Raw genomic sequence first — 25,362 nt, forward strand, 5'->3', positions numbered from 1 at the left:
TTTTTATTTACGGTTTAGCACAGTTAGACTGCGGCGACGTGGCTCAACCCACGATGAGGCGCTTAAGAGCTGCGCTCCAAAATGAAGGCGCTGGCCTTAGAAGCCTAGCAGCCTAGCTTTTCAACTGTGGGCGTAGTGCAGGCTCCGGTTTGCGGCCGGATATCCACCGCCGTTCACGCGCAAAGTGCTCGCCGATATGAACGAAATGATTTTTTTTTTTTCGAGCGGCACCTGGTCATGGTTAATACACACATCAATGCTCATTTGACTACGAAACCGTTCAAGTCAGTACATATGACGAAACTTTTTTTTCACTGGTTTAAGTGGCTTTGCCTGGTGCTACAAGAGCAACTCCCAACAAGCACAAAAAGAGGAAATGGCATATAAAAAATATTAATTCACCATTGTTGCATTGGCAGAGCTTAGCATTCCGTATATGTACAAGGCCTAGCACTGAAAAAACGAGTGCGAGATGTGAATAGCCTTTATTTCAGGAGTAATAAATTACAAAACCTCCAGTAACAAATTCTTTAATGGAAGGTTTATGTACTCTTTATTAACACTCACTTTTCTTTATAGTAAAGAGCTTGCAGACATCAAGCACACACTGCAAAGAAGCAGAACCTACAGTACTCCTCGTGCAGCTTACCTAGACAGCCCATTCATCACTTTGCCATCGTTTTCACATTGTCCTCTTTATGTCACTCTGAATATCCGTATAAACGTGGCCTGCGCAAACAGTGCGGGTGCGGAACAAGGTGCAAACAAGTAAACTCCAATTCGGCAGGTTTTAGTGTACCTCTCAAATACAAAAAAAAAAAAAACATTTACAGCTCCATGAAGAGGACCGTGCTTTGAGCACCGCAAAAACTGTGCATTGGAATGTGAGGTCAGCTGTCCTCTTGGTCATCACGCAATGGCCTTTGCTTCAGGCAGGAAGGTTTCCCAGTACTTGATCAACTGAAAAAGGTGGAAAAAAGAAAAAGACAAAATTACCACTTACAGTTCATTCAGTCTTGTGCACTGATATCAATGCTTAAAAGGTGATCTGAACACACATTTAGCGCACAGTACTGCATGGGGGATACACACATGCAAGACAGATTATACGCGAATGGAAAGTGAATTCACACTATGGAGGTCTATTTTCGCAGCAACTCCAGGAACTGAAAACAGACAATAAATGCCACCTTTAGCCTGAATACCGATTTAGTCAACGAATATACCTATGCATCCTGAGCTCATGCTGCAGTAGCCAATAAACGAATAACAATTGTGTATTAGATAAGTTACAGCCCGTAGTTTCTTACAATTCTGCAATCGTAGATTTTAGCATTTTTTCCAGAATTGCGTGTTAATTATCAAAAGTGCCTGTTCGGAAAGTTGGTGGGACGTGATTCGAAATGACCAGCGCGGAAACGGATGAAGACAAGAGAAGAAAAAACACTGACGACAGGACGTTGACAGCCACACTATCTTTCTGGACGTTGCGAACATCAGCAAGAATGATAGAATGATAACTAATTTATTCATCTGAATTCTCCTGGAAGCTATAATTTGGTCATAAAAATGTTCTGATGAATTGACATGCTTGTTCCCCCAACCATTTGAGCACGAAATGAGGCCCATCAGGCACAGGAACTCTGGTGACGCATTCATACCCTTCAATTGAGTCGGTCGTACCAGTCGTACTGGTGCTTTTCGAAAGTAATATTTATTGTAGAAGCAAGAACAGTTCTAACTAATGCCCAGCAAGCATTCTGGAGGCTTCCTCTTAATGCTGTATTGGGCTGTTGAGCAACAAAAGGGAGCAGTAGACAAGTGCCAGTCTTTGGTGTCTCACTTGCAGGTGTGGCCACCAAGCAAGTGTGGGACTGTGCCATGGGCCATTATCAATTATTATTCAGTCACTGTGGAGATATTGTATCAAACAAGCGCCATCCTTCAAGAAAAGCAAATCCCAAGCATTAACTGATGCTTGAAACTTGCATATTTATTTAATGTTTTGGTTTATGGGGTTTTAACGTCCCAAAGCGACTCAGGCTATGAGAGACGCCATAGTGAAGGGCTCCGGAAATTTCGACCACCTGGGGTTCTTTAACGTGCACTGACATCGCACAGTACATGGGCCTCTAGAATTTCGCCTCCGTCGAAAAATTCGACCACCACGGCCGGGATCGAATCCGCGTCTTTCGGGCCAGCAGCCGAGTGCCATAACCACTCAGCCACCGCGGCGGCTTATTTATTTTATGTGTATTAAGATTCCTGCAGAGTATTGTGATTCTTTACGCTGAATTTGCGAAATAAATATTTTCCACCGCAGAAAATTTCCCTAAATAAGAATGTGTTAGACAGCTCTGTGCACTATGGAAGAAATACAGCACCCACAAGATTACTGCACCCACCGACTAAAAAAAATGTGTAAAGTGGTCAAGAGAGGCTGCTAGCAGTACAGTCAAACCTAGATATATTGAACACTTTCTATATCACGTGAAAAATCGCATGCATTTTAATTTTTTTTTTATTTCGAATGGGGCCGGAGGTACAATGGATATAATCGAACTCTGCCAACCCAGACCACGTGCGCTCTGTTAACAGGAGGCGAGCTTTCCCGCAACACTCTCGAAGATAGGGGCGGCGATGAGCGTTCCCAACTGCTGTGCACGATAGCTTCACACAACGATTGCGCCGAAGACTCCATTTGATAGGCGAAAAAAAAAAAAAGGCCGTTACCGTCTGGAAGACTAAGTAATGACATTAGCTGTTGGTTTACTAGACGAAAAAAGTGAAGAATAACGCGCCCCTTGTCGAGTCACACCCCCTCAATATACACCCCCTGAATGGAATTTGCTTCGTTTGGGGGGTAAGGTTGGCCTAGAATTCGGCTTGTGGTGCGATACGGTAACACTTCAATTAGTAATTGCATGTATACAATGTTAACCTATTATTTAATTGTGGTTTTATTTCCATACCACAACCCATAGAGTTATTTGCCTACCAAATTCGGTACACAACTGTCCCCAGAGGGGTGCCCCTGTTGTCCAAGTATATCTAACGGAACAAATGTATCTCATATAGAGGTCTTGTCCGCTATATTTTTGGGGGGAGGGGGAAAGAGATGGGAGGGCACAACCACTTTTAATGGCCGCCATCTTGGATTCGAGAAAGTGAAACCATACGGCGATTTCGTTCCCTGATGTCATACTCGCATAGTTCCACCTCTATCCACCATATTGGACCATGTCGTCACCATTGGCAAGCGGCAGGTGGCTGTTTCTACAATGCTATTGTAGATGGTGCTAAAAGTCTGAGTTCCAGCTGTGCCATTTTCTAGTTGTTGCCACAGATGGCGCTTTGATCTCAGGGTAGTAGCAGACCGCACGAAATCTCGAAACGTGACGAGTAAGAGCTAACGCTCTTAAAACCAGTAAAGCACAGACGAGGGACAAGAGGAAAAATTCACAACACAATGACTGGAGCATAGCGGTGTACGCACGCGGCGGCTTGGCTAGTTTGATGTCATAGGACAACGTCAGCGTCACATTGCATTTGCCGCACCAACTCGGCGCCACCACTTGTGCTACGCCAGTTATCATCATGTGTTCGTGTGTGGTTGGTGTGATCGCTTAGGTGGTTTTTTATCCTATCGCTTAGGCCTGTTGTGGCGTGGTTGGTGTTGTGATGGCTGTAGACGCACCAAAGCGGACGTCCCTGACATTTGCCGCGAAATTGGAAGTAATCCAACGCGTTGAGAATGACAAAAAGTCGTCGAGCGTCGCCGAAGCTTCCGACATACCAAGGAGCACTTTGAGCGCTCTACGGGTTTCGCGAGCCGCGTTGAAGAAGCTTCCGAGGAAGCATCCGAAGAATCAGCGTTGGACGGCACAGTGGAAGAATGCCAGCTCGAAGAAGCCTGGAGCCAGTTTGAGCGCATTGTCAGTGCTGAGCCACTGAGCACATGCATTGACGACTTTGCTGGAGGTGCCGACAGCATTGGAACAGTGGCGGAGTTCACAGACGTGGATATCGCAGCGGAAGTTACTGCTCAGCGGCCAAACGAAGTGGAGGTGCCGACAGCATTGGAACAGTGGCGGAGTTCACAGACGTGGATATCGCAGCGGAAGTTACTGCTCAGCGGCCAAACGAAGATGCTGCCGAGGTTGATTCCACAAGCGATGATGCTGCCCCGCTTCCGACTGCAACTGAGGCTGTAGCTGCTGTGGCCCTTGTACACCGCTACTGCGGCGCAATAGAAGGCACCGGACTATCACTTGTGGATCGTTTAGACTATGTTGAGGACACTGTGGTTAGGCACGCTGTTGCCAATATGAAGCAGGCTACGCTGCTACAGCACTTGCAGCCAAAGAAATAAATACTTTGTTTCAAGCTTCAAGTGAATATCTATTGTGCCACGATTGGTTCATTGATTGATTTGTACTCGTTTTTGACGCATTTTCTATGTGATTTTATATATCGAATTCTGGCTATATCAAACTATTTTGCGATCACCGCGCTGTTCATTACATCGAGGTTCGACTGTATCAGTCTCATATGCAATGAAACATCAATAATTTGATCTCTGCTGAATTGAAATCCCAGATAATTCACAAGATTTCTATTGTTCCATATTTTTTAATGCAAATTTTATAGTAATAAGATTCGAACTGGAAGCTCGTAGCGGCCTGGTTAAATCAAAGACCTGGGGTGCTATGCAAGAACGGCGAGTTCGCCGTAAAAGCGGGAACATCTAAGTTCGACTGCTAACTTAGCGGTGGCGTGCGAGTTTACATTAAAGGGGCTCTGACACACCTTCCGAGGACAGCGCATCAACTCGCTGAATTACTGCATTGCGTAGTCATGAACACCTGAGCCAAACATACACTCCTACATGCAGCAGAGAACCCACAATCATGCGCGAAAGTTGGCGAGCCCTTTTCGGCAACTTTTTCATGCTTGCACCGCTCATGTGTATACCAGTTCAGAGATGACTATAGGTCACGGCCAACAAGTAGTGTAGCTACAGCGGGCCAGGTAACTCTGCCCCCGGCAGTGGTGCCGGCGGAGGAACGTTAACCTTTCAGCGGGCAAAAAGCGACGAGAAGAGAGGGAAACAGGCAAACATGCTGGCATTCAAATTTAGACCACAAAGTACCTAAAAAATTCTTGCTGGAGGATGGATAGTGGATAATGGGTATTTAATGTCCCAAAGTGACTCAGGCTATGAGGGACACCAGAGTGAAGGGCTCCGGAAAAAATCGACCACCTGGGGTTCCTTGACATGCACTGACATCGCACAGTACACGGGCCTCTAGAATTTTGCCTCCATCGAAATTCAACCGCCACGACCGGGATTGAACCGCGTCTTTTGGGTCAGCATCAGAGCGCCATAACCATTGAGCCACCGTGGCGGCACTCTTGCTGGAGGAAATTCGTGAAGCGGCGTCCTTTAACATTACAGGCATATTGCAACTTTATTAGAGCCCCTTTCAGAGCCTTTTTAAGCAGCACGACGTTCAATCAAACTCTTCAATGCTTTATGCACCATTGCACAGACAGTGGCAGCACTTCAACTTGGCATGCAGCATGATGACATCACACTGCACAAAGCGACACCCTGTAGTTCCCAGATGCCCGACCAGCTTTCAGTGGCAACAGATGTGCTCAGACTGCACCAGCACCAAATCAAAGCATAGTTTCTATTTTGTGTATGCCGCGCCAAACTCGAATGAAATACACTGCATGATGCCCAGATTATCCAAACAGACTGCGCACGTGTTTTTCCCATCGTTCTTTTTAAAAAGACAGCTTCCCTTCAGCACATGCGTCTTAGAGCTGCATTGCACTGCTAACCTGACGTATCCGACTTTGGCTGTCGCCCTCGGCACGTCGAGAATGTCCGACTGGAAAGTGCTGGTGAACAGTAAAAAGCTTTGCTAGTTATTGAGTTACACCGAGAGAGATCTGCGACTATGTTCTGTAGACATAGAAACTGGAGTCACTGAATTTCAGGCAATTGGCAGTGACACACCAACCATGAGTTCGAACAGGCTCCCGCTGTGAGAAGAATTGTTAAACATAAAGCACAGCTATTGTTAAACGTCAAGCACAGCTTTGTCAAGTGCAATGGTAACGACTATTAAGTTTTGCTAGACACTGAACAACATTAAGCACTTTGCATTTTGGATAATTCGAATGTTTTACGCAATTTGACAGGCTTCGAATAAACAAGGTTCTACAGTATACACTTTTAACAAAAATATAGAGCGCCAAAATGAAGCAAGGAAAAATAAAGGTAGAGAAAAGAGACCAGAAACAAGATCTTAGGAATGTGCGAATCGGACTTTTTCGAAACTGAATTGAATACATAGCCTTCTTTCAGTAATGAATCAGATGTAAATAGTTTGGCTATAAATCAAATTGAATAATTGTAAGAATATTGGCTACTTGCGCAAATATTTGTATAAAATCAATATTAGTGTGAAAGCACTATTCCAATGGGTAAACCCCAAGCAAGGTCTCGTGATGTTTGTGCCAACTGGAAAAAATAAATAAAACTAAATCAAATAAATTAACAACTGAGATTAGAAGCTGCGGCACTGCGAACAGATCAGTTTTGCTGGCCACTGTGCGAGAGCACTAGGCTATCATTGCAGCCGAACGTGCCTCGCGCTAAACTGCAACACACTCTCGCGCTGCGCATTGCACATAGTAGTCTTCTTCATTAATACTACTATCAAACTAATATTCGCGCTTTCAGCTATGTGGCAGTAATGAAAAGAGATGTGTGCTGCGTGCGTTGGCGTAGACAACGTTGTGGCAGAAACATAGAACTAGAGCAATACACTTTTCTGTGGACAACACTGCTGCAGAAAATCGTCACTGGAGCATAAGCCACCGGCGTGCATTGGGTAAATTGGTATAGACAATGAACAAGACTCGCATAACTGGCACGCTAGGTCAGTGGACACCTCAATCACACTTTCAAGTATGTGGCGATGGTGTCCACCTGCAAAAAACTGCTTTCACACAATATTTTGTGCTCAGCAGTACTAAACCGCCAGCCATTTTTTTTAAACAAAACAGCGAAGACCTTGTGCCAGCACTAAAACTCGTGGAGTCAAAGCTGTGGCTGTCAAAAGACTCAACAGGGATCTGCATTGAGGCATGCAGTATGAAATCAGCATATATTAATATTTCTAAGTGCCTCAGAAAAATATTTTTTTCTCCAGATGACGGCGAACAAACTAGCGCTACATTTCAGTTGAAAGGTACAAAATTTGAGAGCCATCGCCGTCAATAGCAGGCAAGAAGGTAGGGTTTTCTAGGCCTGGCTGAAACTTGTTGCCTCGCCCAGTATCGAAGACCATATGTTTGAGCATCATGAACGCCGCCACACGAAATGAACAACGTCGCGGCGCTGACATGTAGAACGACGACTGCAGCATGCCCTCCAATGTCAGAGTGGGCATGTTTTTGAAGCAGCTATTTGAAGAAAACTGTAGTGTGCCTGATTCAAACTTTGCATCTGTTATTCGAAAACTTCAGGTCGTATTTAACCCGTTCCATATATTTTTGAACACTGTTAAACCTGGATGCAACAGATCTTCATGTAGGAAATTTTTGAATATTAAGGCATTTTTAATTCCCTCGACCCGTGTGTAAATTGCAAACCCCGTACTGGTATCGAAGATGCCAGTATGGTAAACTTCAATATAACGAACTCACCATGCCGAATATTCATTCAATTGTGATGCGTTACTAGAAATTCGATCGATCACACGAAAATTTCATGATAAAACTAGCAGTCATGAGACAAATGTTTATGACTGCAATGGGCATACGCAGGTGATACAAACGTTGTGCTCCAGTGTGATCAGCGCCTCTCCGCGGCAAACACAACAGTCTCCGCAGCCTTCGCTTTTTTTAGCCTTACACGAAGTGGCACAACGAAAGTTCATGTCCAAAACCAGCACAGAACAGGATGTAGCAGGGAAGGCATGGGATGAGTGGTGCGCACGCATACTGCCAATTGGTTGCTCATGCGATTCAAGCGCCATGCAGCAGAAGCAGGGATAGCAGAGTGCACCAGCAACGCGATGCAAGGAGTTCGTTTCCGAGGGCAGCGACAGATGGGCAGACACGCAGATAGCGGCAGCTGCTTCCTACTCCCCACCTCACGTGTAGCAGAGTCATGTGATCCGTGGCAGAGATAGGTGATCGCTGCTGTTGCACTCTTGTTATCAATACGATTGCAAAATGCCTCCCATGTATATGACTTAGAGAAACAGGCATTTACTGTCAACGTTTGCTAGGCCATTTCATCTACATTGTTTTTTCATTTTGGCTCCCATCCTGCACTCATGCAAAAACTAGATTTAACAAAAATTTCAATTTTCTTGACTTCGTTATAACCAGGTTTAACTGGATGCACTATCTGACTCTTTCAACGAAGCCGACAATTTGACACGTTCAGCAAAGCCAACAACTGCTGAATTTACAACTGAATTTACTGAATTTCCAACTGGCAAAAAAAAAAATGTATCAAAGTATGAATGAAAATGTGAAACAGCGTACGAAACAAGGTTGGACTGTAGCCACGTCCAAAACTCCCTTCCAGTTTTAAAAGACCTACAGTACACAACTGCACAAGTCAAGTGGCTTCATGCCTGTGGACAAAGCCTACCTGCTGTTGAGTGTCAAGCAGAAACTCAAAGTAGCGCACAACTGAGTTGCGGAAGTCAGTGATGCGGTTGAGCTCGAAACGGTCCATCTCTGTGCGGATTACCCGAGACACGTTGTCAAACTCCTCCTGCCCGCGCTCCACCTTAGCCTCCCACTCGAGCACCTCCTGACGTGCTTGTGGAATCTTGTCGCTCTTGGCCGCCAGCTCAAGCTTGGCCTTGGCCTCTCGTTTGCGGGCCAGCATCTGCTGCGCATGCTGCCAAGTCTGGTACACCTGCGCAGAGAAATAAGTTGGCATACGCTTATGTCCACACAGCGCAAAAAGGCAAGGGCCAAAGAGACCAGACAAAATTGAGAGGTTTGACATCCCAAAGGGACACAAAGAGGGATGTCGTAGTTGTAAGCTCCGGATTAATTTAGACCACCTCGGGTTCTTCAAGGCGCACCGACATCACACAGCTTATGGGTGCTCTTGTATTTCGCTTGCATTGAATTAAGGCCACCGTGACCAGGGTCGAACCCACGACCTTGGGATCCGTACCCGAAAAAGACCAGACAAGTGCAGTTTAACTGAAAATTTTATCCGCAGAATATAAATTTAGGCAAAAATTTTGAGCTGATAGCACTTGTGCCAGGTTGGATTCTTTCCAAGTTTCAAAGATGCTTAACCAACTTGGCCAGCAACATGCCTTACTCAGCACTTGTGCTGTCTCATCTCTGCCCTCGTCTTTCGGCACTGAGCAACAAACACTTCATATCACTAGCAGTGTAACAATGGCAGCTTGCATGAGCTAGCAGCAGCACCGTATAGGAGAGGATAGAGAGAAAATTCTGAACTTTTATCTTAATCATTACTTGCAGCAGAGCACAAAGTGCACAGTATATTGAGCTCAAATCGTCATAAGCTGCAGATCACAGAGAATACTGGTGTATGACTGGGTCTTTCAAAGATGACAGCGCTGAGAAAAAAATGTAGCAAGAGGGGTGAACACTACTTGACAGTTACTTATCTGATATGAAAATGCCAGTGCACCATAAATAACTTTAGCCTTTATTCAAAAATGCTCACCTGTTAATAAAGAAAGCTGGAGCTTCTATTTATTTCAATGAAAGAAATGCAACTGGCCTTGCTAATGGAACATGATCAAGCAGATACTAATTAGCAGGCCACTTCTGCCATTTGCAAAGTGACTAACAGTGAATCTTAAGGCACAATGACAAGTTCTCAGTCTTGACAGACCAATGGTGCTAAGTCAATCAGCAAGCACTAAGACTGGTTGTTATGCACAGCAAAAAAGGTTAACAAGGACTACAAACAAAAGAGCTTCTGAAATGGAACATTTACATTTAATCTTGAACAAGTGTATTCCTGTGTAGGGTTTAAGTCAATCATATAGTAAATTTGCGATAATTCAAACTGATAATTTGTACTTTTGGATAATTCAAAGAATTACAAAATTTTGGCTAGCTGGCTATATTTTCAATGCATTTTAAAGTTGCCTAATCTTAGCTGAAAATTCGGCCACTCCAACTGGTGAGCACAGACGCAGTCCGAAGCGGGGCCGCGTCGTTAAGAGTTGTCCCGTGGCCATGTAGTTTCGTTTTCTGAGCTTCGCTACCAGCCTGCGATGATTGCAGCTGTCGGCTAAGCTTCAGTGAGCCAAGCCCAGCTGCACGCCGGTTCGCATGCTAATTGGCGCGTCACTGATATGTTTTCTTTTTAGCCCCATTCTGGCACAAATGTGCATTCCTCTTGCTTCTGTCCACGTAGGGTTGTGCGTTGATAATGCGCGTTCGTTACGAGCTGCTCGTTTTGTGGTGAAGCCTTCTTGTAAACCCCACCACTCCACAGCTACTGAGTTGCACCAGTGAAGAAGGCCGCGAAAGGCCTTACTATTCTGGAACCGTTCTGCTTTGATATTCCCAAAAGAAGGTAATACGCCATGACGGAGCTGCGGAAAATTGTCATGGCTGCGTAGTTTTCTCTTAACTTAGAAAACCATTGCCTATTATTTCAACAATGAAATCTGATCCGGCGTGAAATTGTATCTGAAAGTATTTTTATTGCCATTCAACTATTCAACCTAAAAATATTCGGCCCTTATTTTCCAGTCCCTTGAGATCTCAATGTGGTTTTACTCTATTGGAAAACCAGTGCATTTTTGATTACTTTTTCAGCCGCACTTGAGTAAACACATCACTGCCTTTCACCCATATTTTACGTTGTGCTAAAGCTTTTAGCTACATTTGCTTAAAGAAATAGGTCCAAAATACTATTTGTATGCATAAATATCCATAAAGCAAATAGCATAGTTTTGGATCATATTAAGATGCGCTTCTGATAATTAAAACTAAAATCTCTAGTCCCCTGAAGTTTGAAATAATGAGTCTACTGTACAATGAAAAAAACCTCATTCAATGTTCTACCATCGTCGGACATTCTGCCCACACCGGCTTCAGGCTTGAAGTCTCACCTTTACTCTCTGGTGGAAGACATCCTTGATGGCCCCAACGAGGGCCAGGTAGTCCTTGACCAGTTCCGCCAGACAGTAAAAGTCGTGGTTAGCCTGGCGCCCCTGCAGCTGCTCAACCCGCTCGCCGACCTCCGCCAGCTTGGACAGTGCCCGCGATAAGCCCGTGTGCTCCTCACAGTTGCCCAGCATGGCCGCACTCTTGGCAAATGCCCCCGTGCTCTGGGACAGCTCTGCAGGGGCATGCACGAGAGCGCCAATCTGTCAGGAACCACGCTGCTTCGGATCAGCCACAACTTGGCAGCACAAAGAGCAAACAGGCACACAATCAGGAACGCCCCACTGGCCTGAGGTTAGACAGTCAAATAATGCCACAAGGAGCACAGTACTGACTGATGAAGGTACGCACCTAACGATATGCCATGTGGTAAAGCAGAACAGGATTTCCATGCTGTGGTTTTGCTTTGTAACTGCCATTCAATTGTTGCATTACACATCGAGTGGTGGGGGGCACAAGCATGCTCTGCTTGTTGGTACAGTCAACTCGTTAACTGACACTTACTTAACGCGAACTTCTGTTTGTTCGAACTGACTGCTTGATTCCATCGAAATCAAGTCTATTAGAAAGGTTCCCCTTAAGTTAAACAAAATTTTTACCCCCTCTGATTTCACGTCATTGAGAGTCGATAGTACAAACCTTCAGTGCGGTATGTTTGCCCCCATGAATGAACCATGCCTCACGACAAACAAGGTTAAATATAGCTGACAGTACTTGCAGACCTGGCATCAACACACAGAGCGGGAAGAAGTTAAAGAATGCACTACCTCTACGCTGCTGCACCATATTTTCCACACTGGCGTGCAATCGCTTCAGCTGGATGTCCAGGTTGTCAATCTGCTGCTGCTTCTCTTCAAACCACTGCACAGTAGACAGGTGGCACATAGTGATAAGACTGATAAGAAAAGCGATAAGACTACACAAGCAGACACACTTTTAGTGACGCAACTAAAATCACAGAAACAAAGAAAATCCAGACTAAGCAGTGCACGAGCATATACATGCTCATATTCTACACAAGCAAGAAAACACACTGCTGGCCCAAGGTGAGTGCAGAAACTTGTGCATGGATAACGATGCAACAGCAGTTTTCAACATAAGCACCTGAAAAAAAAAAACTCAAAATGCTCACAATACTTTTAATGGTTGCAGTCAAAGCAAAATTGATCCAAGAGTTCATGAGACTTGGCTCGCACATTTAGAGACAATAGTCTATGTGGCCAAGCTATTATTCCTTTAGTGACAGGGGCCCTTCGATCGTCATCAAGCTGGATGTTACAGCCACTTAAGAGGTGCACGGGATTTTCACAGCATCGCTTGCCCTGTTACAACTCTACTTGCCCCTTAGGGAGCTTTGTGTGAAATTCCACAAGTAGGCTTTCCAGCATATCACAATTAACCAAAAATGTGATGGCGGAGGTCACGCTCAGAGTTATGAGGGCGACAGGATGAATGACATAGGTGTGGGCATTAAGTATGTAACGTAGTATTACGGAAGGTTAAAAAACTGCACTTTCGCATACGTGGGAAAGCCCACCTGCTGAATTTTGCACAAGGTCAGGCCTAGCAGCATTGAAATGCGATTGGTCCACGTAATAAAACAACGGAAAAAAAAGGAAGCAAGACCTTTGTACTGTTTACCTGGAACTTGATCATTGTATAATTTGCCGAGATATTGTAGTTCTGCCACAGTCGAATTTATGAAATTTTGCAACGTATATGATCGTTGAGAGTTTTCTGGAATTTTTTAATATTTGCAAATTCTCGATAAAAACAGAATATCAAACACATTTGATTCGTATTCAAAACTTGGAATATTTGCACACGCCTAAAGTTTATTATTAGTGGTTTTATCCATAATAAAATAAGAACGGAAGGAAAAGATGTTGCTAGCCGCAGTATCTCAGATTGAAGCCTGAAGCACCTGAGCTGCAGCTAGCAGAAATAAAAGGGAAGGGAGGAGGAATAAAGAGGGGAGCGATAGAAAAAAAGGAGATGTAGGCACAGAAGCAGTCAAATTTGTGAGATGAATACATGCCTCTCATACTGTACTTAATTCTGGTGCTGATACCCAGCTTTCAGTAGTGCTAACATCAAGCCACAATTTGAAACAACTTTTGAAGGACCCTAAAAATTCATTTTGGAGCAGTTGTACTCAGTTTCTAGAAGTGGCTTGCCCATCAAGAAGCCAATTTTGAAAAAGGTATTTATGATTTAAAGAAACTTATGGCTAACATCTAACAGCCTCAAGGGAATCCCATGTCTGGGAAAGATCAAATTCAAAACAATTTGCATGCACTTTTACTTAACAAATGCTGCCAATAGCTGCAATTCTGAGGCTTATTTCTTTATTTTCAGTGCATGCGTTCTCATTAAACCTATGTCCTCAGCCAGCACTCCCATGCGTCAGGAACAGCAAAGCATGTACCAGCACATAGAGCTGGGGGCATTTTTAAGCTCGTTTGTATGCGCTAGGATAAAAGCCCAATCCAGTAGAACCCAACTGTTGCAAGCAGTGCAAGAAGCTATTTTAAATTTTGACACTGCTTATCCTGGCCTGACTGCACAAGTATCAAGAGCAGTGAACACTACAGGGGCTGTACGCACCTCAAGACATGCTTAGCACGCGAGTCTCGTGGTGGAGCACCTGCCTCTGCTTCAGCAGGTGGCGAGTTCAGATTCCCACTGCCAGCCAGGTACCCACAGGTTTTCTCAAAATGAGCACAAGTCAAGGCCTGGCCTATTGCTTGGCTTCTCAGGGTTGCATGGCTTGAGAATGGAGCCCGAGCTTAAGAATCCCGTCTGATTTCAACGACTAGAGCACACCAACCAGCCAGAGCCGGCGCCTGTAATACCCATCTAAGCTTTATCACACTCCAGTTTGTTTGGCAGCTTCCACAAAGCTCCGACTATGCCAACCAATCAAGATCTTACAGGCAGTGCCAATTCTGTTGCAGCTTTTGATGAAGTTCCATTGCTGCAGTAAGGCAAGTGAGTGCAATTGAAAGCACCAAAACAAAACAACACTGCGAGCTACAGCGTGCCGGGAGCACTGTATGAGGTGCCACTGCACGAGCTTTTGTTATGTCGCCTATTGTTTCCTATATACCCTGTTACACACATAGCATGCAATGCTGCAGATGCTGTGGAAGCAATGAGTCTATGAAACCATATTACTCCACCACATATCATTCGTTCTTTTTGAAACGTCGGTGAGTGTTTGGATGAAAACAAAGAGTGGTCTAAAACGAAGTGGTAGCATTGAAAATCACTGTTGAGACTGTGAGGCACTCAGTGTTCGGGCCCTCTCTCTGGTTGTAATCTACATCGAGTGCAAACCATATTTTAGGTGTGGATCGAGTAACAGTGATTCAACCGGCCAGCAGAGTATCATACTGCCACATGTAACTTATTTCTCGAAGTCTTGATGAGTTGAAGGACGAAAATGTCAAAAGAGGTGAAATGAAGACCAGGAGGTGCCAGTCGCAGTACTTGGGATATGTCGCAATGAAATATGCCTGTGGTCACTTTGGTTGTATGACTTTTTGGGTCAGGACTTGGAGTGTGCGAACAGGAGCGCTAGCTTTGGCAGCATTCACTGCTACATATGAAACTGAGTACAGTCCCCTATGGTTTAAAAGACAGAGCTTCTGGATTATAATCGACAACACTAAGGTAGGATTAAAGTGGTTGAAGCACGAACAGCACAGGAGCGTATCCGTGCTGCAGATTTGCCCACTCCCCGTGTACTCCCTTCCCGCAACTGCTCCTTTTTGTCGACAGTTGCTCCGGCGGATGTAAAGCCACTGCAGGATCATCTGCACATGCAGAGCAATGGCGAGTGCCGAATGAGAGTGACAATCATGAGAGCCACAAAGATTTGCAAACTCGGGAGAAGTAAACTGCGCTTGCAGGAAATTAAGAACAAAGAAAGAAGCACACAATGGTGAGACTATGATGCGCTGAGATTAAAAGAAACCTCCGCTCAGCTCAAGGGGCCGATTTAAAAAAAGAGGGGGAGGGGTATATATTTTTTACCTATTTCATGAGTACAAAATATTTTTATTCATGAAATTTCGTTTTTTTCCAGTGAAAGTGAAATATATGATATCCATGTGCAGTTAAAGGTGATGTAGAGTTTATCTTGGCCTTCGTTTTTTCACACAAGCATGTCATGTAGCAGAAATGAACATAGAAAAAACTATCAATAGAAGAAAGTATTAATAAACTATCAATAGAAGAAAGTATTAATAGAAGAAAGCTGTACATTCTCAGCATGAAGTAAAAATGTCAAAGTGAAAGTGAAGCAAATGTTAATTAGTTGTACTGAGTTTAATGGCGCAAAAGCAATTGAGGCTATGATGCGCCAAACACTAGGTTAGAGCTTCCTGTTAAAGGCGAAGCTTTTTATACCTAGAGTTTGTTCAATACACTGGCTTCTAAAGTGAAGCAAAATGTGAAGAAACAGCTCCACTGTGATGGCCTGTACCAAGTGCATCCTCTCTCTAGGCTTGTCTAGATGGCCTGGCATTATCGTTGTCCAAAAACATTCTCTATGGCACATGCTGGCGCTGTTTTTGTCATTCTTATCAGGATGGTGCAACAAACCTTATTTAGCACAGACTAGTGCAGGTGGCGTAGGAGTCTAAGCTTGGAGCATTGAAAAGCTGCCAACTAATGAAGACTGTATGCTTTCCCATACCACTCTTATCTAGCCTTGAAAGCACTTAAAACTCGCACAGGTTTTGTGCCCGGCAAAGACACTGTCCTCACTTGTGCCAAACAAGCAACGCTCTCTACTGTGGTTACTCCTGCCAAAGCTACTCGCATACACCTAGGTTCATTGCACACATTTATGCTAGACCCTGAAACAGTTAGCACTTGACAACACTGATTCCATGGATACCACTCTTTGCCATACCATCGCCAAGGGTGGAACCAGCACGGCAGCATGAAATCTGCACGTGAAATTTGCGTTCAAAATGCCGAAAAAATATCACAAACACAAACTACTTTTCAAGGAAACTGGCTGAACGAAAATGGCTGAATTTTTTGCACCTTGCGCACGAACTGAGCATGTTGTGCATTCTTGATGCAGATTAAAGTTTACCCAGCATATGACGGGGGAGGGGGTAGCGGCAAAAAATTGCTCAGGCCTATTTTGTAGATTCAAAAGACATTCATGAGCAAACATAACTCTGAAAGCTTTCATGTAAAAGTAAAAGTGGGCACTTTTACAACATGCAAAGTTAACTGATGCCTTCCTGCTGACACAGCAAGGCAACACTCCAAGACAAGGAAACAGCATTCTTCTCACAAAAGTGAAACAAAAGCCAAATACGTTCAGTGAGGCAGACAGGAGTGCAGAAAAAAACAAAGGTAACCAAAAGTAGCGTGCTGGCATTTGTCCGTATTTGAGAGGAGGTTTACCTGAACAGCAAATGAAGGCTCGGCCAGCAAGACCTGGCAGCATTGAAAGAGGCAACAAGACGACTGAGACAAACAGCAGCACACAGAGGTAATCTGCTTCCCACCGCGAAGGATTTTATAGGCCTAAGGGCACAGTAAGTAGGTTGTATGGCAAACTACAGTAACCTGCAAGGTATTTGTCTTGACAGAGTTTAGAAACCCCTCTAGCCCCAGTGATTTGTTCCTATTGAATTTATGAATGAAGATTACAAACATTGATCAAGCATGATCTCCAAGCAAAATTTCAGCATGAACAAAACAGCATGAACATAAATACACACGCTACTGTGCAAACCAAGACCACATTTCCCCGCCACACCCTTCTTACCAGTACTAGAGCGATTATGCTGGAGATGCACTGCTCAGAAATATTGCAGATGATAAATTTAAATCGGAGTGAGCAAGAAGCCCACCTCGCCCCATGCCAGTCAATACTCCCAGAACATACGCCAGCTACTAAACGGTAGGTTTACAATAGTCTCCTTCATAGGGTACGTTTTGTACCTTGAGGCAATGAATATAAGGGGTGTACATCACAAGTAATATGAACCGTTTAACCCCTATAGTATGGCCCCCTCTTTGCGGTCAAGGCTCATATGGTTTTGTATTTCCATCTAACTCTAATTCCGACTCTCATGGCCAGACGACAGGTGCTTATTACCAGTGGCTACAAAATAGAGTAGAACCTTCCTTACACGTTCCTGGTTTAGACGTCTCAAAAGTGCGAGCATTACAAGTAAGTGCCCCATAAAGTTATTTTTTTGTGTGGTTTAAAATGCTCCCAGATAATACAACTTCCTGGTAAGTACGCCCACCAAATTCTGATTGTGTGACACGTTTAGTGACCTACAGTGGGTGCACTAACATACAGGAGGGCTCAACCGGGGGGGGGCAACATGACATCAACAGAAGACAACCGGCAGGCAGCTGCCAGGGAGGCTTCTTTGCAGTGCATCAGTGCAATGTGGAGAAGCATTCAACACTAGCAACTGTGCTTTAACATACAAATGGGCTTAGCCTCGGAGAACGCGAAACGAGAAGCAGCGAAGCTAGAATCAGCTTCAACAGTGGTTTCTCCATAGCAAATAAATGCAATGGGGGTGGAGCACCTGAAAACCACGGCGACATAGGAGGAATCCTGCCTACTTTCACCTTTATCCGTGCCAGAATGGATAAGTTACGAAGTTTATCTTTTGCCAAGAACAAAAACGCAAATAGAAGTCAGCAAGCATTACAAAATTCTTCAGACCTTGCGCCAACAAGTACTGACTGGCCTTAACATGATGTGAAAGTATCAACAAGAGCCTTTATAGTTCTTGCGTCTCATTTCTCAATATCTGGATGGTTTTGGACCTTATAATATCCCAAATAATACACTTCTAACCTGGATGTTTTATAAAATGTATGAATAAAATTCTACTGTATTCACTTAGTCTGTTGCGTCAGTGTTGTAGCATTTCAGTTCATGAAAGTTGCCCTCTTCTGCCATCAAACAAAGAAATAATATGCATGTCATCAGCTAATACAAAGCCAAGATGGTTTCAGTGCTGTTAACTTCAACCAGCTGGACGAGCGTTCTCTTCATTCCTCTCTAAGCCCAGGACAATCGCTGAAGAATGATAACCCCTAGTGCGAATGAAGGAAACAGCATCACCTTTGGCACCAGTTTAGGAAGTAGTCCACACTGACCTTTGACATATAGGTGGTACCAGTACAGTGAATGCCGTTAGATGGCACAATCAGAACGATTCATCGTTTTTAGGGCGCTTCTATATGATCCTCCCTTTAAAACCACTGCAAAACAGCAGTGGCACACAAATTCATGCAAACAGACGAACAAATGGACAACTGAACTCAAGCCAAGTGTTATAATCCTTGAAAGCAATGTTTAGCAGTGCTTCAAAGAAGTTCAAAGTATCAGCATTTCTGTGAGACTAGCAGTGGACACCCCCTTACCGGGTCTGCTTCATCCATCTTGGTGGTGATCTTCGATACGGAGTCACCCATTCGCGAGATGAGCCGAAACATGCCAGCTCCACTGAGGGATGATGTGTTGGTAGCTCGAGGCAGCTCTGCTTCCTGCTCCAGAAACTCTCTGAAATCCGGATCAACCTTGAGCGAAGGGTGCGCAGCTGTTCGTTGCAGAAAACGCTCCAATGCGGCCCTGCGGCGCTCCACAAAGTCTTCCGATGTCACCTGCTCATCCTTGGACATCTTTATTTTAGTCATGCCTAAAGGAAGAGATTGGGGATGAGTAGTTTGAATACAGCCCCTATGCAGTCACAAGCACTGAGAAAAAGAGACAAGTGCTTTCTACAGTTCCAATGCAGCTTGTAAAGGGCTCACGAGTCCTGTCAATGCAAAAAAAAAAAAAAAAGCCTCAGGCAACACTGCAGGTGGGAAAGCAGCGCCTTGTTTGCATACAAAGTTTTTAGTTTACTACAAGATAGTATCAGTGCTGTCTACAAGTGATCACCTATGGAACAGCAGCAAGAAATGGTCAAACCTTTTGCAGCAATGTTTCGTAAATGTCTGCAATTACTATCTGGCATCAAATGTACTGTGTATTGATTGCTGTAACAGAATATTGGGTTCGGCTGGAGAAGATGCCCATTTTCCACATAAAAGAAAGATCTAATACGAATAACTGCTTACTAGTCAGCATGGTGAAGACAAAAGCAATATAATAATCAAAAGCAGCTGTTTTACAGTATTCCACATCGCGTGATGCTTAAAAAGGAATTGCTAACTGTCTTCAATACTGGCTCAGTGATGAAAAGTGACAAACGCATTAATTTTTGTTACCGAGTTCCTGTGACACATTTTTATTGTGACTTAAATTTAAGTAAAATGACAAGAAAAGCCAGGTATGCAGACATTTCAAAGGTAATTACAAACGTAAACTGGTTGACAGTAAATGCCTGAAATTGAATTATGTGGGCAGTTAGAGACTCATAGACAGCAAACATTTTAAAAAGTAATGAACTTTACTGAAGTTTTCATGTAGCAAATGGTATTAGACATTTTGGGGCCCACCAAATTTTTTACTCTAGTGTATGCCAAAAAACTGAAAAATAGCTACTTAACAAGACATTTTGCCATCACTGCCCCTAAGCTCACCTAGGACACTCTTCTCGGGGGCTGGTGGAACAATGCGTCCCATGTGCAAGTGCTTTTCTACCAGCTTTTCGTGCAATCCAAGGAAGTCACTGAAGCGTCGATTGACTGAAAACTGGGTCTTGCGGAAATACGGCGCGTTGGTCCGTGTCACAACTCGGTAAGTGACGTAGGCAGCCATGCCCTCGCCCACTTTCTGTGGTTCCCGCACGCTGATTTCCACAAACTCTTCCCCCTCAGAGGCCTTCTGTTGCTGCACATGCAAGGGGACAAAAGAGAAACACAAGTGAGAATTTCAGTCTGTTCATCATGTTCTTAAGGTTTACACAGACAGCTAGGCACATTCAGTACCATGGAACAAATCTCGTTACAAGAAAGCTTGTGAAGCAGTAATATGGTCACTATATCAAATTTGTTAAGACCACAGCAGGAAGATGCAAAAAAATCCGATATCATGTCAAGGCAAGAAGATAAGGAACCTCAAGAATCTCTGTGTGAGCATACAGTTGTATTATCACTCTCAGTATGACTTTTTGTGTGCTATTTGGCATAAGTGGACTATCGATATGCAAGCAGTGAGCAGGAGTGAGCTTTTAATGCCGTCATAAATGCCCCAGGGAATAAGGGGATTTCCCCATTCAAAACAATGCTTTAGACTGCAGAGCTGAGTCAATGAGCACCTTGGCAGATTCAGCCCGAATTGTCACGGTGGTACCTCTAATAAAAAATGAGCTGACGCTGAGGCAGCGATGCAATAACGAGTGTTAACACACTTAACATAGGTCACCGGTTCGAATCCTTGCCGCGAGCTAGACTAACTTAACTAGGAAGATTATAATAAACTGCACATCTCCAAACAAAAATTTAACTTTAACCCAACGTTTCGAAGCCGACTCGGCTCCTTCATCAGGGGTGACTGAGGGCAGTAGCTAGCGTCTTAAGTATGGAGGGGAGGGGGTCAAAGGAACGACAGCTGTGACGCGAAAGGCGCGGGGGACTAGCAGCCTAAACCCCCCTCCCCCGCGGCTTTTGCGTCACAGCTGTCGTTCCTATGACCCCCCCCCCCCCTTCTATACTTAAGACGCTAGCTACTGCCCTCAGTCACCCCTGATGAAGGAGCCGAGTCGGCTTCAAAACGTTAGGTTAAAGTTAAATTTTTGGTTGGAGATGTGCAGTTTATAAGTCTTCAAACCCAACCAGACAGGTAAATCTGTCAAAATGTTTTGTTTTCAATCTAGTAAGATTATGCTGCAACAAAACGTGAAATCGTATGCCACCACCTTGAACACTCTGCAGCGAACAGTTGAGCAGCAGTGTCCATATGAAGATTCGTAAAGATGTGGAATTGGGGGGTACATAGGTCACCGGTTCGAATCCCTGCCGCGAGCTAGGCTCTAACTTAACTAGTAAGTTTATGCAGCACGAAACGCTGAACCGTATGACACAAAATGTATGAAACATTTTGTTGAATACAGTTGGCCCACATATTTTACATGAATGTCGGGACTAAGTGGCACGACTTCGGCCAGTATAATACCCCTGCCACACGGCAAATTTAATGTCATTTCCATCGAATGACATTCGTTCAAAACGACATTAGTTTGCTGCCACACGAGAAAATATAATGACATTCGATGAAAACGACATTAGGTATCGAATGAGTTTGGGGAACTCATTCGCCAGCAAACTCCGAGCTAATGTGTTCCCTCGACACCAGAGACTTGGTGAGAATATGCACCGAACATAAATTTCAAACGCGACACAAGCATTATAATATTTCAACGCCCGTATAATTCTGTGGTCGTTCATTTATTTATATAATAATACCGAATAGCACAAAAAAAAATAAAACCGGAATGGACGAGCAGGCATGTTTTTTGGCTTTTTTGTGTAGCATGGCCCAAAGCCAGCCGTAGCCAGCCCATGAGCCAGCGGCAGGCGCGTGCGTTGTGTTGCCGGAGTCCGGAGTGCTGGCTGTGTCAATTGCTGCGGTAGTTGTGCGCTCGGAGTTTGTTATTTATTCTTGCTGGATCTGCGATGGCCGAGGGCGGAGCAAAAAACCGAGCTCAGTGGACAGACTCGGCATAGACTCGCAGCGATCGCATTCTGCTGCCGCGAATCCATTGCACAAAGCGACGTAGTGACGTCCGCCGTTTGTCTGCCGCCGCTGGCTGAACTTTGGCTTGGCTTGGACTCCTGGTGGATAGCAGTGATCAACGCGTTATTGAAACGAGGATTAAAATTTTGAAATCGGTTTCCATTCGCAAAACAATACTTTTCGAAACATATTGAAGCATAGATCGAAATGTTTTTATGCTGCACTTTTTCTCCATCGCAATCGCCATCATTTGCAAATGGCATTACTTTTGGCCGTGTAGCAGCACGCAGAATAAATGACATTAAGTCGAACAAATGTCATTCGATGGGAATGACATTAGATTTGCCGTGTGGCAGGGGTATAAGTCACGTGAGGAATGAAAAGAACTGATATAATCACTGCTTCGTCGTTTTAATTTGCTAAAATGCTAAAGTCGGCCTGCCTCGAGAGCCAGAATCGAGACGGTTAAGACCCAGCGATTACATTGCAGTTTCTCTTCATGCCTCACATGACCTATATGGACCTTTAACGCAAGTTATCACTCTGCTGCTGGAACTGGAACAGGTGAAATGACACTCAATTATAAATTATTTAGCATTCGTAGGCGGATACCATGTAGTGATCCATGTATAGTTAGCCTTATGCATCATTACAAAGTAGAAAGCATGCAATCAAAATTTGGTGTCCACTTCTTTAAGAGCACTTGCAAATACTGACTAAGCATAACTGTCCGACAGCACAGCTCTCAATTACTATTCTCATGTGCCCACAACAGTTCCACCATGAAGTTCTAAAGTTAAACAGGCTACAAGCCTGGTAATTCAGGCAGAATTATGTTGGCATGGAAGACTAGTCATACATAAGCACCCATAACTGAATAGTCACCTCCTTTTCCTTGGCCGGCTTCAGTGTGCTGACGTCGGGGGAAAAAAGAGTGGTGGCCTGCCTTGGGGGATTTGGCTCAGGATTGCTTCGTTGCACTTCATCCTCGGCTCCTCGGAACTCTAGCTTGGCTGAACCCAGCAGAGTTGCCTGAGTGGGGGGCTCATCATCATCGAGGTTTACCTCCACTTCTTCAGGCCCCTCCATTAAACCTGGCACCGGGTTGTGGAAATAATGCTCCCTTTAGTACAACTGTTTTAAATAACAGCCATGCTTCTCACGTGTACACTGGGTCTCACGACAGAGAAGAGCCTGTCATTACCATGAACTGAATTGAATGTTACCTACGAATAAGATCACCTATGGATAAAGCAGAGCAACATATGGAGCCAATGATGCAGGAAAACTTGGGTGGGTATGGATGGTGCTTTAAAATAATGCACAGTACAAATTTATAGTACATGCCACAGCATAATAATGTGCATTTTTAATGTGTCACAGTAATTTTTAATAGGTTAACATAAGCTACAGGTCTGTATTAAAACATATCACATCACAAAGAGGGTCTTAAATAACCAACACAGCACCACCATTCTTCCACAGCTGCTTTAACAGCCAAAAAATCGCTGCCCTGTGGCTTTCCAACTGTCAATATGGCACAGGATAAGGACATAAATTGCTTCTCAATTGCCATACAACTACCACACAATTTCCTCATGCATAGCACAAAAACAAATGCAGCATGCAAATCAAACGCAGCATGCAAGCTTTCAAAGTAGCACTTCTGACTGTTCTCAGCAAATGTAATTTAAATGCTGGTGAACTGTACAACATCACAGAGTCCAATCGAGCTGGAAGACCTCATTTCTCAATGATGCGCAATAATGTCAAGCATGAGAAAAGGTAAGTGAGAAGAGATGCTGGATGTTTTAGTTCTCCACAAAGTGGCAATGCTTCTAGATCTACGAATGTAACAATGCCTGTGCATATGAAATAAAACAATGATAAAAAAGTGATACCAAATTTGCACCAGCCTTTAACGAAAGGTAGCAATATCCCATTCTATTCAGCTGCGCATTTGCCAGAACAACACCCTGTGTACCTTGAGAAAGGCAATAACGTGAGCAGTTAGTATTAACTGATAACTTAGTAGTAATAATGCTTCACAGGTATGAAGGCAAGCAGCAAAACAGTTTCCTAGATCAATACTTCATGAAAACTGTGTACCATTGCCTTTGAAAACTGTCATAAAGCAGCCAAAGATAAAAATGTACCTAAAAATATTGATCCATGAAATGGATCCATAGCATTGGTGCAAACTTAAAAACAGAAAAGGGGTGACAGCGGTGCATGTGTAAGCTCGGTGCCACATACGGGCCCCCCGTGTCGGTGCATGAAAACACGTACGACGGATTGAGGCAACAGGTGTGAGTTAGCAAATATGTAGTGTGTATATGCCACTCCAATATCATACAGCTAAGTGCCTTCATTGTCCACCTGTCCAAACCGAACGTACTGCACCCCAAGAGGCACAGCGCCCTCGCTAAGGTTCACCTAACTCCAGTGGGCATGAAACATAAAAGCATGACAGCAACTGAATGTCCTCGGTCACTTACCCTCCCTCAGATTCTTGTGATGCTGTAAAAAAAAAAAGAACAAAATGTTTGGAGCTGAGAGTGAAAGTGCACCGGCGCCCCTCAGCAATACAGCGAATACTAACAATGAGCAACAACGAAGCGCTCCAATACGGCATTCGTGCAGAGAGACGCAAAAAACACACAAGCAAAACTTCGGAAGAGCAGGGCTCACAAAAGGAACGCTCACGAAGGGGCGGATCTCGGCGCCTCCCACCTCTATCTCGTCCAGTTTACCGGAAACACGCAAACCAGCGCTTAACAGAAACAAAAGCAGCACGTGGCATGAAACATTTAATCATGAAGAAACAGACGCTATGAATTTGCTGGTCATGCCCACGTTAGTTCAGTCACCGGCACTATCGGAAAGCACCACCGACGAGGGATGCATGCATGCCACGAGCACGGAGAAGCCGCAAGCACTTGCAGCGGCGTCACTGCGGTTGCACCCTGCAGTGAAAATAAACAGGACCTGCTACGTTGAAACGGCGCTTAACAAACGTTGAAGACTATTCGGTAAAGGAACTATCAAAGCCGGTCAGTGCAGAAAATGAAACTAACTGCTTATTTACTACGCGCAATCGACACCACCACCCCTCAGGCCAGTCCACGCAGGGCAGGGAACGCAAAATAATGAAGCATACAAAAATGGAAGGAGAACTGACAGCTTAATGTTGACTTACCTCGACGGCAGAAGTGAACATGTCATCCTCTTCCTTAGAATTTAGGTCGCCTTCGCTGAGTAATGGAGGTGGCTCTTTCAGGTCCGCCATGTCTCGCGTCCAAGATTCCAATTGCGGCGGCGCTGGCGCTGCGCTCGCTCATTGGAAAAAATGCCGACCAAAAGCACCGTGACGCCACCTACTGGTATTGTTGCAGAAACGCACAAAACCAACAGTATCGCACGAAAAACGAAACTAGAAACCACACCGCTGCGTAGTACGCATGGAG

At 44.4% G+C, this 25,362-nt stretch overlaps 2 protein-coding genes across 2 annotated transcripts; one reads left to right on the forward strand and one right to left on the reverse strand.

Moving 5' to 3' along the window:
• Nucleotides 1-466: 466 nt before the first annotated feature.
• Snx1 (sorting nexin 1) lies at nt 467-25,236 on the reverse strand. The gene is made up of 9 exons (XM_077659425.1): nt 25,095-25,236; nt 24,394-24,415; nt 22,781-22,989; nt 19,801-20,050; nt 18,637-18,911; nt 11,979-12,072; nt 11,157-11,386; nt 8,684-8,956; nt 467-960 (listed from the first exon to the last, which is right to left on the reverse strand). The coding sequence occupies exons 1-9, from the start codon at nt 25,182-25,184 to the stop codon at nt 910-912; spliced, it is 1,494 nt and encodes a 497-aa protein (XP_077515551.1). The 5' UTR covers nt 25,185-25,236; the 3' UTR covers nt 467-909.
• LOC144122830 (uncharacterized) lies at nt 2,548-4,510 on the forward strand. Its single transcript, XM_077655824.1, has 3 exons — nt 2,548-2,581; nt 3,766-3,981; nt 4,068-4,510. Exons 1-3 carry the CDS (start codon nt 2,548-2,550, stop codon nt 4,370-4,372), a joined length of 555 nt encoding a protein of 184 aa, XP_077511950.1. The 3' UTR covers nt 4,373-4,510.
• Nucleotides 25,237-25,362: the final 126 nt, after the last annotated feature.

Source organism: Amblyomma americanum, chromosome 3 (assembly GCF_052857255.1).
Source record: "Amblyomma americanum isolate KBUSLIRL-KWMA chromosome 3, ASM5285725v1, whole genome shotgun sequence".
Lineage (NCBI taxonomy): Eukaryota > Metazoa > Arthropoda > Arachnida > Ixodida > Ixodidae > Amblyomma > Amblyomma americanum.